General features: G+C 37.3%; 1 protein-coding gene across 1 annotated transcript; it reads right to left on the reverse strand.

Moving 5' to 3' along the window:
* Positions 1-11335: 11335 nt before the first annotated feature.
* Positions 11336-13741, reverse strand: LOC110892120. The gene is made up of 2 exons (XM_035979961.1): positions 12497-13741; positions 11336-12307 (listed from the first exon to the last, which is right to left on the reverse strand). Exons 1-2 carry the CDS (start codon positions 13739-13741, stop codon positions 11336-11338), a joined length of 2217 nt encoding a protein of 738 aa, XP_035835854.1.
* Positions 13742-14133: the final 392 nt, after the last annotated feature.

Below are 14133 nucleotides of genomic sequence, written 5' to 3' on the forward strand. Positions count from 1 at the left end.
CGGCCATTTGAGTGGCGTCTTTAGAAGCGGATGAAGAGGATGATTTTGATTTTGATTTCGATCTTGCTTTCGTCATTTTTGATGAAGAAGATCGAAGAATGTTTTTTGCGAAGAAGAGTGGGAAACTGCTTTGAGAAGAGAATTTTGGAATTCAATTCGACAGTGTGAGCCCCTGTTTGGGTTTATCCAGGGTTTTATTTAGGGAAAAGTGAGTGCTGATGTGGCAGCGGTTATAAAGATCCGATGGCTAAAACCTGACCACGTGTCAACCTCTGATGAAAAGATGAATAATGGAGGACAGTTGTTTTGAGAGCCACTGACGAAGCAATCATCAGTAGTTACAACGGTAATAAATGGAACAGTGGGTGCTTTTTACCATCAGTGGTTAGCATATCAGTGGATACAACACTGATTTTGAACAACAGTGTATATCATGAAAATGAGAAAGCAGAGGTTGACTTTCAGCAGTGGACAGACTTTAGGAAATAGATGTTTGACCACAACAGTAGTTAAGGGAAAACAGTGGTAAATTAATGAAAAACCATTAACTCAGCAACAGTTAGTGCAAACAGTGGTTGAACTATTGACAAATAATTTGAGCACCTGCTTGTACAGATGAGGGAATTGATTTTATCTTGTGTAAAAACAATATCATGTCCAACATCTGTTGATCTGCAGGAATGCTATAATTAACAAATTACATATTAGATGCAAGTTGTCAATTTATTTTATCAGCAGTTCTTCAGGAATTTATGTTCTAGGTTTTACCACATGTTCATTATTCCTGACAGTGGTTTAGCATCCCAGATGATGAAAACTTATTACTAAGGCTACTCATTTTGTGTCTAATTATCTGAATTAGAACATGAGTATCTCAGAAATTTAACAACTGTTAGCAATCAATTTTTGATAAGACAAATTTGAATTTGATATGACCTTGACATATGCACCATTTCCTTTTGATCTGTTTTTAAGGAAAGTAACTTCACACAAAAATAAGGAAATTACCTCCTGACCGGTGAAAGAGACTTTTACTATTTAAAAAAGAGTAAAAGTTCAAAATATAAAAAAATATGTCCGGTTTTATTTGAGAAAAACACCTTTCTAAAAATAAAGGTTATTTTAAAAATAACATCAAAAGGATCTGGTAACTTCCAAAAAGGCTTATGATCACATTATTCTCAAGTTATTATGACCACTATTTAGGATCATTTTCTCGTCAATTGATTGCAAATTCTTCGTTTAAAGTCAATAACTGGAGATACCATTGTTACCTGAACTTTTCCTGAATTAATGAATGCACACAGTTGCAAGATGATCATCGTTTACCCAACTTTGGACTCATAGGTTTTTTATGTTTATACTCTTTTCTTTTGACTTCAAAAGTTTTGAGATAAACACACTTTTGAGTTTTGTTCATTTTCTTCTTCCCTTTTTACCCTTCCCATTCATAAGTACAAAAATACTTACTGGGAGATTTTATTGAGGAAATCCTTAATCCAGAATCATTTTGTAGTAATGTTTTGAGAGATCTGGCCACATTTGTACATGTTTTATTACCAAATCTCACATTACGTATGATTTGGACTGATTTTACCCCTGATTTTCTTAATGTGTTTTGACAAGGTTGATTTGGTCCTTTTGAGGATTTTCAATCTGCCTTTTAACACATAAGATTTCATGATTAATGTTTTATTTCCCTCTTTCTATGTTAGAAAAACACTAATGTTTATATGAACATAGGTTTTGTTAATCTGAGGTTCATACTTTAGCATTAAACATAATGAGATCATCACAAATTTCATAACAGTAGTTGAGATCAATTTTGAAGGATGATAATCATACCATAGTTACCAGACATGTTTTCAGTGTGACAACTCGTATTTTGAACCTATCTTTGTGTAACGTATGTGGACCCTACGTGATTATGTGAACTTTGATTAATGAAATGTCATGTTTGATATGTGTTTACGTGTAATGTATGTATGTATATATAAACGAACCAATCGCATAACACAACCCGATCGCACAAGCCCTTTGGGCCGCACAACTCGTTCTTGGTCTTTCACATCCTCTTGGCCCAATCTTGCACTTCTTATACTCGAGATCAAGGGCAGCCCAAAGCTAGGATTGGCTCACTCCTCTTATGCATACAAACACCCAATGGGTGGGATTGTTTCTCATAACTAGCAAACACAAGAAAACACACAAAATCCTAAAGCTTTCTTTTCTCTTGGAAACTCGGCGGCAGAACCCTCCATTCCCCTCGAAGCCGACGACCGTCCCATCTCTCTCTAGTCCTCTTCGGTTTCATCTTATATTCGGTTAGTATCGATCCTTGTTGTATCTACCTAGCAATCGATGCTTAAGGTGTTGTTGATTATATATGTATACTTGTTAATGATTGTTCGTAAGGTTGTATGTTGCTAAGACTTGGATAGTAAACGGTTAGAAAGAGGATTGATTTAATGGGATGTTGTTTTAGGGCCAATTATATTTGCTTGTGTTTGAATGGTGAATCAATGATACGCAAGAAGGATTAAATGGGATATTGTATGTTGATTATATGAAACGGTTTGATGTCATAATCGGTGATTATGTAATGATCTCATAATAAAATTGATAACCATGATTATCATGATGATTAGAGTTGTATGTTGACATTCAAAATCATTGGTCGGGTAATGCGATTAGATGTTACAATAAGGTCGTTTGCATGATTAAATGCTATTTAGGGTTCATAGCAAATAAATTGTTGATCCAATGATTTAATTGAGTTGATCAAATCAATGAAAAAGATGGAAACTGTTTGGGTGGATCGGGTAAGTGTAACTGATTCCATGAATTAGGGAAAACATAACTGATCACACAAGATGTGATCGCACAACAGAACTGGAATCGCACAAGGGAGTGCGATCGCACAAACCAGTTCCAATCGCACAAGTGCAGTCCAGTCGCACAAGGCCTACCTTGGTGGATCGCACACTTGGGCCAAATCTGTCAGGGCCGTGTATTATAATTGGGCCGCACATACCTATTGCACAGCCCAAAGACCAATCGCACAAAGGACACTGATCGCACAAGGTTTTATGAATTACATGAATCGCACAAGTTGACTGTTTGTTTGTATATTTGGGCCGTATAAGTTTTGTATTACATGATTAACGGGCCGGGTTAGTTTTCAGTCGCACAACCCATTGTGGATCGCACAAGTCATGCTGATCGCACAATAGGTTGGGCCACCAGTTTATTGGGCCCTATCATCCGAGTCGGATAGGTCTTGACATTTTGTATACTCGACTGTCAATGTGATTATACATGTTGCCATGATCTATACATGTCCGTAACCTGTTAACTTATGTGTGAGCATACATGCATTACTTGAAGCAAAACCTGACTTGTATGGTAACCATGTTAGGACGTGGTTGACCACTAGCAGCTAGACTCGACCTTTCTGTGTATCTGCCGAGCAAACCAAGGTGAGTTCACACTCTTACCAATGCATGGGATTCCCGGGGTTGGGAATGGGTTTGGATGATTACTTATGCTTAAATGGTTATCGGAATTACATACCATAGGCCTCGGGAGAGGAAGGTTATTGGTAGAAACTGCTAGACTAGTGATACATGTACTTCTCTTCGCACACACGCCGGGAATGGCTGCGATAATAGAACCAATCTTCGCACACATGCCTGGAATGGCTGCGAACCATACTCTAAACTTCGCACACATGCCGGGTGGGCTGCGATACAAATATACCTAGTCTAGAAAACATGGGAAACACACCACAAATCTTCGCACACATGTCTGGGAGACTGCGATTCAAGTACATACGATATATGGTTTACTAAACGAACATATGATTTACAATACGACTACTATAACTGAATAACCAACTGTGAACTCGCTCAACTAGTTGTTGACTCTCTGTTACATGCCTTGCAGGACCTTAGGTACCCATGGAGCTTGCACGGGAGGCGCAGTCGTTGTGGGGCATGGATCGAGGATGCCATGTTTAAACATTTAAACTTTTGAACTTATTACTTACATTGGGTTTTTACATTAATGCTTCCGCTACTCACTTGTTTATGTTTGGTTTTGAAAACACCTTTCGTATTGAAGAATGACATTTACTATTTACATATACGTTCAATATGATTGGTGGCTTGATCCTAGTCATGTCACGCCTCCAAGCGGTGGTACTCCGCGTGTGGATTTTGGGGTGTGACATTCAGATCTGAAAAATATGGGTGATTTGTGTATGACATCACTTGTTGTTTGAAATTTGTGTATACAATGACATCTTGGTTGTTTTACAGAGCATCTGATTCATCATTTTGAACATGATTTCTCGTCGCTCTGTTTTTCAAGTAAATACAATCAACCTTAGTATCAATGAATTTTGAGCTGAACTATTACGTCAAATTGATTGTTAGATCGAATTTGATTGTCCGAGCTCTGATACCAATTGTGAGGATCGGAGGCTGTCATGATTGTGCTTGTTTGTATAAATTTGACAAATCAATGGATATAAAATAAGATTAAGTGCAGCGAAAATGAAAACAAACTTTGTAAACACAATCAAAGAGAAAATAGTTTGGTAAACAAATGCTTCACATTAAGTTGAATGATTGAATTACAAAGCAAATGATTACAAGCATGCTTACAAAACTAAGCTCCCCCTCAGCCTGATACTCCAGGGTTGGTTGCACAAGATGAAAGGATTAGACATGAGGAGAAGAACCCACTTAGTCAATCAAATGTAACAGTACAGGGCACTGTTACATTTATAGGCAAACCAAATCACTGAGGCATCTCAGCTGACGTCACCATGATAGTGACATCTAACAACCTAATAACCTGTAAACACTGTTCTATACAAACTACTGATGTCTAACAACTGATTATAAGTAAAATACAAAACATAGGAAAACTACTGCTTCACTTTCCACTGATGTAGCCTAGGCACTGATGTTGAGCATCAGTGCTTTCTTCAAAGGTGATCAGTCCTTGAATGAGCAGTGCTTGTGTCTTCAGCAGTACTTAGGAAACAGCAGTAGATAGAGCGTCAGTGTTTGTCTTCAGCAGTCTTTAGAATTTCATCAGTGTTTGGTTCACCAGTTGTTCTATTTGAGCAGTACTTGAGATCTATCAGCTGTTAGATAACCACTGTCAAGGGGAAAGCTTAAAGTAAACAGCTGCTTATTTTGAATCCACTGTCTTGATCCGGTTTTGGCTTTCATTATCTGTTCCTCTGGTAGGGTTCAATCCCAAATGATGAGCTAATCATATGAAAATACGTATTTAAATATCACGTATCCGTTTGAACTCAATGTAACATATATAAACATTGTAATTGGATCAAAACGTAAAGTAAATTGAATTTATGTCGTAGAATCATAAGTGACTCGACTCATACATAGAAAACGTAACAGGTATTAAGAAAAACTTACTCGTGTAATCAAAAAGGGAAAAAGAAAAAAAAAGAAGCCATAATTTAACCCAAGAAAGATTGAGAAGCGAATTGAGAAATGCTCCAAGAAAGATTTAGAAGTGAATTGAGAAATGCTCCAAGAAAGATTTAGAAGTGAATTGAGAAGGTGTGAGTGTAAAGAACGCTATGATCACCACTTTTTCACTACTCCAAATGGTCCTAAATCATGACAAGTGTTGCCAAAGAACATTAGGAGTTGATTTGTTTCACAACACTTGGCGGAAGGAGAGTTAGAGTGGCACAAACCGGAGCTAGGTGGCAGCATGGCAACCTTGGCAGGCCAGTTGCCATCTTGTTGTCGTTGAGCACCTCTTACGCAACGTAAGAGGTGGCTTACGGTCCGTAAGGGACCTCCAGAATCAAAATTTTGGCATTTTTGCATATTTAGTCCTTGGACTCTATACCGTTCCCCATTTTGACTTATTTGGTTCATCTCCTTCCACAAATCGGAATTAAACATAGAGTTTGGACACCTGTAGCGTTAAAGTTCAATATATTTTTGGGGGTTGTTATAGTTAGATGTCAACAATGTGTTTTTACATGGACATCAAACTAAATGTGTCTTGTTGATCCTAAACACCCTAATCACGTGTGCAAATTAAACAAGGCTCTTCATGGGCTCAAAGATGCTCCTAGAGCTTGGTTTCATTGCCTAAGTAACTTTCTTATTCACACTGGATTTACATATAGTCACACTAAGCCATCCCTATTCATCTTCAAAAAGGATACCTGTATCATGTAATTCCTTGTCTATGTTGATGATCTCATCCTAATCGGTAATCAAACCCAATATCTCACCACCTTCGTTAAACACCTTAATGAAGAAGAATTATGGGATTAAGGATTTGGGATAACTCAACTACTTTCTTGGGCTAGAAGTTACATACACAGAAAATGCACTATTATTTAATCAATCTAAATATGTTACAAATATTTTAACTCGTTCTAAAATGTTGGATGCCAAACCAGCTCCAACACCTTTAAGAACAAATGTTTTGTTTGTCTCTACAAGTGACAGGTTTCCTGACACTACACACTATTGGTCCATTGTAGGGGGCCTACAGTATCTCATCATCACACGAAGTGATATTTCATACGCAGTGATCAAGCAAGTCAGTTTTTGCATGCTCCTACTCACCACTCTCAGGAAGTGAAACACATTCTTCGGTATGTTGAAGGCACTATAGGATTTGGTCTACACTACGGTCGTCCATCACATAGTGGTGTCCTTGGTTATTCTGATGCTGACTGGGCTCGATGCTTAGAAACTCACCGCTCCACTTATGGTTATTTCTAGGAGTGCAAAGAAGTAACCTATAGTTTCTCGGTCAAGTTGTGAATCTGAATATCATGCTATGGCAAATGCTGCTGCTGAAATTATTTGGATAACACATCTTGTACAAGAATTACATGCGCTACCTCCTGATCGCCCTACTCTCCTATGTGATAATCGAAGTGCTCTGTTTCGCACTCAAAATCTTGTTTCTATATTGATTTGGATTATCATTTTATTCGTGAATTTGTCTCATCATGGAAGTTGTTCACTAAGTTTGTACCAACCAAGCTCCAAGAGGCTGATATCTTCACAAAGAGTCCTCAAAACCACAAGTCACTTTCGACACATGCTTCACGTTGGACCACCACCATCTCGCTTGAGGAGCAATATTAGATAATCAACCTCTTCATATTCTTGCGATTACATTTTATTCTAGGCCCTTAATTGTAAAGATGTGTAGTATATATTGTATCCTCCTGTATCTCTAATTTCACTGACTTTTGTACTCAAATATGTAGTATTATACACACTATAAGCATGATTTCAGGTTTTCTGTAGTTTTGCAGGTTTCCAAGTTTCGTAGTTTGTAGCTCGGATTTTTGGAAGAATCAATGATGCCATTGTAGACGGCGGTTGTACGACGAACATGGGTCGGTTGTTTTGATTTTGATGATTAAGATATATATAGTGAGCATGGGTCGGTTTTATAATGGTTGTTCAGGTTTTAGAAGTATGTTGGTTCACTGTTGTTGTGCATTCTTGAATGTAAGCCCTATTTTTTCTGGATGATATCTGATGTTATTGTTTTAGTTGATAATGGTCTTGTAAACTCTAAACTTTTCGGGTGATGGTGGTGGTTTTAGGCGGAGCTGGCCCATAGTCCATTGTTGTTGGATTTTCTAGCAACACAAAGGACAGGATCTCACAAATCATCGTCCTCTTCCAATTTCTCACTGGTCAATCCCTCCAGTATTACTTTCCGCGTGTTTTCTTGTCTAATCACTACACGATCTCTTTCATTTCTTTGTTTTAAGTCAGCACATATTCTTTAATTTTTTGTTCTAGACTCTCCGATTTGTCATGATTTTACGATATGATTGTGTTTTACGACTTAATCATACATATTAGTGTAGAATTTTCATGATACTACGACTACATGATTTGTTAATATCGTTATTGAGAGTGTACACTAAATCATACATATTAGTTACAATAAGAAGGTTAATCAAACAATTACCTTTTCTATGCAGACACATATATACCTAATATGATTAGGTTCTGAATCAGACAATACAAAAGACAAAATTATGTGATTTGCTATCTATTTATTCGAGACCAACTCAAACCTCATTTTCCATCTCTAGTTCTCTATCTTGCTCACATATTTCAGGTTAGTGTCTTTTCTTTCTTCAAATCTACATTCCATTATTTTAATAATAAAGAAATTAGATGTTAAACTTGATACATGATTGAAACATGAAACTTGATTGCAATTAGTTGTAACACTTTAGTGATTTTAGATATTCTTGATGGAGCTTTATTGATAAAAAACGAGGTGAACCGGAAATTTTAACGTCAACTTGACAGAAATCCAACACCAGACCCAATGGAAAAATGTTTTGGCTCTACCACTGGCCGGACACAGTACCAAACTAGAAATACAAAACATTCTGATTTGGTTGGATTGACGAGGAGGTTGGAGGTGCTTGATGGAAACAATGGTTCGCACCAATCACCCTAGATCGGGAAGTTCTAGTGGCGGCTTACAATGGGTTCTGAACATTCAATGTTTAACCTGAGGGGTTGAGATGGCTAGATGTAGATTCTTGTAGCAACCCCTTGACATCAAATGTGTAAACATTTATGGGAATCGAAGAAGAGCCAGTGGGAAACCCAAAACTCATTTGGCTCAGCCATAGGGCCAGATGCCCAGCACCGAAACGGGAGAGGTGGCAGATTTTTGATGTAACAAAGCTTCTGTAATGGTGTTTTTATTAGTCTATATAAACATAATTATGATTCGATATTTATCTGTACTTATATACTATTACTGTATTTCGTTATATATGTATGTATGAAACGATATAGATAAACGGTTGTGTCGGTTGGCTAAACGTTTACAGTTTGACGGTTACTCCCGAAAAAACCAAACCACCACATAACCGTTCTGGTGTCTGATATAAATGTACATTGCCGGGAACTTCTCTCGGTACCAAGACAGTTTCTTCTTCAACCGAAATTGTCCATTATTCGAATACCATTCACTTTGATCAATCAACCAAGATCACAAATGAATTCAATGTATGAAAACACTTCCGCTGTGAGTTATTCCGGTGAACAAGAAAGTGGTATCAGAGCCGGTTATGTAAGTGATGATGATCTCAGGCCGTCTTCAACAATGATGCCATGTATGCACTACACTGAAGAAAAGCGTGAACGGAGATGGATGCAGCTGCGTTGCTACTACTGCAATAAGCCTGGCCACCAAATTTCTACATGTCAAGAGAAAGAGAAGGATGAAGAGAGTCAATTGCTTCGTCTAGCGGTTGATACTGGAACGCAGAAACATTCAATTGAAGAAACCAATCAACAAACTAATCAAAGGCTGGAATACACGGTGATCGGGACAGATGGAGGATATTGGTCAGATATATGGTATGTTAGTAAAACTCTTAAACACCATTTTTCTGGTAACATAGACATTTTTAAGCAAATGAAAAATATGTCTAGTGTTGAAACAATGACCGGAGAAAATCATTTTTTCTTCATTAGAGGTATTGGTGTTGTTTATGTCATAACCGGGTCGGAAAAGATACGTGTCCAAAGTGTGTTTTATACACCGGACATAGACAGAAATGTCTTAAGCCTCGATCAATTAGTAACACAGGGTCTTACAGTAAAATTTATGGGGGATGAATGCAAACTATTTCCGACATTTAGTGTACCCTTGAACAACAAAAGGAATGGTCATACAGGAATGACAAGGGAGGAGGAGATCGGTGACTTAGAAAAACAGTATATGATAAGCAAGGGATCAGAACATGAGAAGTATAAATCTGAATTCTTAAACAAGTACTTTGAAAATCTGAATATTTCAACGAACGAACCGGATTGGAACATTCTGATATTACAAGCGATGTCCTTTAAGGATTTTCAAGATTGCAAGGCTCTATTGGATATGCTCGAAGATGAAGATTATGTTATCAAGTATAAATACTATCTCGAAATTTCATTCAGCAACATGATAGAATGGTTTCTCAAGGAGAAACTATGGATTCATTCAAGACCTCTGCCTGCCTACGCTTCAAACAATCGGAAGGTGAGGTTATTAGATCTGTATATGACGGTGAAGAGGGAAGGAGGTCACCGGAGAATCAACGAGAACGGCATGTGGGCGATGATAGCTAAGGACATAGGATTTGAGTATGAAGATGGTGAGTACATGCGCTTAATATACGCTATGTATTTAGATGTTCTTGTATACTATTACAAGTTCAAGATGACTCAACAGAAGGCACTCCAAAAGGAGGAAGTGAAGATGGTTGTGGATCCGAGACAGAGCAAAAGTGAAGGAGACAAGATGGCTGTGAATGATGCGGAACAAACGGATACTGCTGGATGTTCAAGCAGTGTAGATGCAGCAGGAAAGGAAGCGGAACATTACGCATTCTTTGCTGGCAACGACTGGAATGGAATCAAGAAGCTAAACATAAGGAGGAGATTCGACTTTAACCGAGCAAAGGCTGTAGTAGACGATGCAAACAACAGCGTTCTCAAGAACTCTCGTAAACATAATTATGTTTAGGGGGAGAGTATTAGTCTATATAAACATAATTATGATTCGATATTTATCTGTACTTATATTTTATTACTATATTTCATTATATATGTGTGTATGAAACGATATAGACAAACGGTTGTGTCGGTTGGTTAAACGCTTACAGTTTGACGGTTACTCCCGCCAAAACCAAACCACCACATAACCGTTCTGGTGTCTGATATAAATGTACATTGCCGGGAACTTCTCTCGGCACCAAGACAGTTTCTTCTTCAACCGAAATTGTCCATTATTCGAATACCATTCACTTCGATCAATCAACCAAGATCACAAATGAATTCAATGTATGAAAACACTTCCGCTGTGAATTATTCTGGTGAACAAGAGTTTTTTCTTGCTTTTTGTCGTTGTACTTTCTCCCCAGCTTCTTGCAGGGCTTTATATATATATATATATATATATATATATATATATATATATATATATATATATATATATATATATATATATAAAGTCTTCCGCCATTAAAAAAAACAATAACGGTAACAATAAAAGAAATATAAACACACATTAACCAGTTGTAATGTAATATTATTGAGTTCAAAACACTTATTTCATTTCTTATTTACATAATATTACGAAAATTATTTATCAAGCTAATAATATTTGGAAATGCAAATTATCATATTCACTTCAATTTGTTTATCATGATTCGTTATGCAGTCTAGAATCGGTAAACTTATTTATGCTCTTCAAGATCCTTCAAGCAGTTAAAAAAAAGTCGAAATTACTTGCCAACATGTAGCTTTACTCTTTTATTATGTTTATTTGGTTGGAATTGATCTCCGAAACCGAAATGAGTCATCAACAACCAAACTATGGTAATAAGTTCACCACCTTTACTCACTTGGGCTACTTGTGTGTTGACTCGTGAGTTAATCGCAGCATAACACAACATCTCCACCCATACCTTGCTTAGAATCTCCCATTTATCCAATTTCGGATCATTCCCCGATTTCGGATCTTTCTTTGAGATCTCTATCAATTGATTAGCCAAACTGCAACTTTCGAATAACAAAGAGTTCACATTAGTTCTTGACGTCTTAAGGATCTCCTCACAAACACTTCTAGGTTTCGAATCAGTTATTTCGGAAAACCTTTGGATCTGGGCGCTAACTTCTGTAAAAGTATATAGAAACCGTATATGTGCAACACCTTCTAGTGTTGACATGATGTTTGGTTGCAAGTATAGTAGGAACATCATGTAATCAGATAAGAGTTTTGCGATGTTCCTCTTGCTGGATGTGTTGTGCTTCTTCTTGCTGGATGTGTTGTGCATACCGTTATCGTCTTCTTTGTGGTAGCATAAATTGGTAGCGATGTGCCATACAATGAGACTTTGATCATAATCGACCTCGAAAACATATTTAAGTAAGCTATCCCAACCTGCTTCTACTCGAAGCACCCAATTGCCTCGTGCCGAATTGATCTCCTTAGCTTCTTCCAAGTCATCTGCGAATTCCGATTTCGCTCTTAGCTCGTCGAAGATGAAGTCTCTAAGATACACGGTGAATTCTTCGGGTTCTACATATGATATGCCATCAAGAAACCGAGTAAACCCCAAGTTGTTCAAAACCTTTTCCAATGATTGATGACGTCGGTGCAAGGAATAGTTGATAAGGTTGAAAGTTGAAATGGTTTCCGACCACCTTCCATTCCTATTAGCATACTGGTTTGATTCTGTATTGCTTTTGGGATCCTGTATTAGACATATGTTAGTTAGATATAACTGCAGTTAGAGCATTCATGTCCGAGTTCTAATCCATTTACCTTATGATTTTAAAGAATTTTTTTTTTTTTTTAATAAGATATAAACAATTGGGTGAAATGGGTAATTTGTAAGGTTTTGAAAAGTTACCTGAATACATAAGGAAAAAACATGATTTACCAACTCGGATGTAAATGCTCTAATGACCTTAAGTATGCCCTCTGTCTTAAGTTTGAGAAATAATGTGATGATTTTGTTCTTGAGAGAGTTGTGAGGCGGCACATCATCAGGCGATCCCCGAAGAGCAATGATGGTCCAATCAGAAGAAAAGATCATGAATAGAGAAATTAAATCAAAAACCAATGCCCCAAAGAGCAAACAATAAGTAATCCTAACATCAGCTTCTCTGAAGTTTGTTTTGCTTTTCAATAAGAACAATGTGATTGCTAAACAAACAGTCACAAGACATAAAAGCCGTCTAATGGCTCCGTTCTTACCATGCACCATAGGAAACTTGGTGAAGAGAACTTCATGGATTAGGTTTAACTCGACCTCAATCACTTTGAATGCATCATTCGCAGTGCGATTCAAAAAGAAATCGCGGCTCTGATGCCGTTCCTTTTCACCATAAATCATATCAACAATAAGACCGATAAATTTTTCATAGAACTGATAACCATACTGCACCACCTCCAATTCTGTTAAAATCCCCTTTTTAGTCTTGTTAGCTGATATGACCCTTGATATGGTCACTATTTCTTGGTCGGGAATCACCTCAATTTTAGCAGGCATTTTGGCTTCCTTCATGGTATTGTGCATATCTATAAGTTTTGAAGCATTGATGTCAGGGTTAGCTTTTTTAAGCATTGAAGATTTGAATATATCGGCACTCGCAAGATAAAACGAGCGTGTTTTCTCAATGTATTTCAGCATTCCATTAAAGAACACCAACAAAGTGGGAATCCATAGCCCGTTATGCGGAAGTGACAGAATAAACACATAAACAGCAGATAAAAATTGGAAGACAAGACCAAAAAGATGCCGGGGCCACAACTCATTATCTTCCAAAGAAAAAGCCGTAATGGTGTCCGGGCCAACAAGGTGCACCAAAATAAATGATGCCCAGAAGGCAAGAAGGCCTGCATCTTCAGAAGTATCCCTACCCTTTTTGCCTGGGTTGTCACTAGAATCTCCTTGGCCTTTCATGATAAGTCCAACAGCAAAGTTGGCCGCCCAATCTGCTAACAAGTACGCAGACCACAATAACATGATTATCAAATTGCTTTTTGTTCGTTTTCTCAAAGGAGCAACGATTATTAAAAACGTTTGTAATGAGAGACTTAAGAGCATGAAGCTTCGGAGATCGCATGTATCCCATAATTTTTTCCATTTAAGAGGGACCGGATCCAACATCATTCTCCTCATCCTTGCCTGCTTTGCAAAAGCTTCTATAGTTAGCTGCACATCATTGAAATATGCTATTGTGATCAGTCGTTCATGATAATGACAAAGTTGTTGCAATAATTTATATACTTTGTTAGTGTTTTGCTCAAGTGAATATCTGAATCAATGGTCAGTATTAACATACATAAATTCACAAGGAGAAGATTTTCAATTGATTTGTGTAAACTAGCATAGGCCCATAAATGAACCAAGCGAACATGAGGAGTTATATATATGTTTATGTTCGTTTGTTTAACTTTAATCGGACAAATAAACGAACATAAACACATAGATGCATATAGATTAATACATATTTTTTTTCATGTTTGTTCGCTAAGGAATATACTTATATTCATTCGTTAATATACCACATG

This window comes from Helianthus annuus, chromosome 11 (genome assembly GCF_002127325.2).
Source record: "Helianthus annuus cultivar XRQ/B chromosome 11, HanXRQr2.0-SUNRISE, whole genome shotgun sequence".
NCBI lineage: Eukaryota > Viridiplantae > Streptophyta > Magnoliopsida > Asterales > Asteraceae > Helianthus > Helianthus annuus.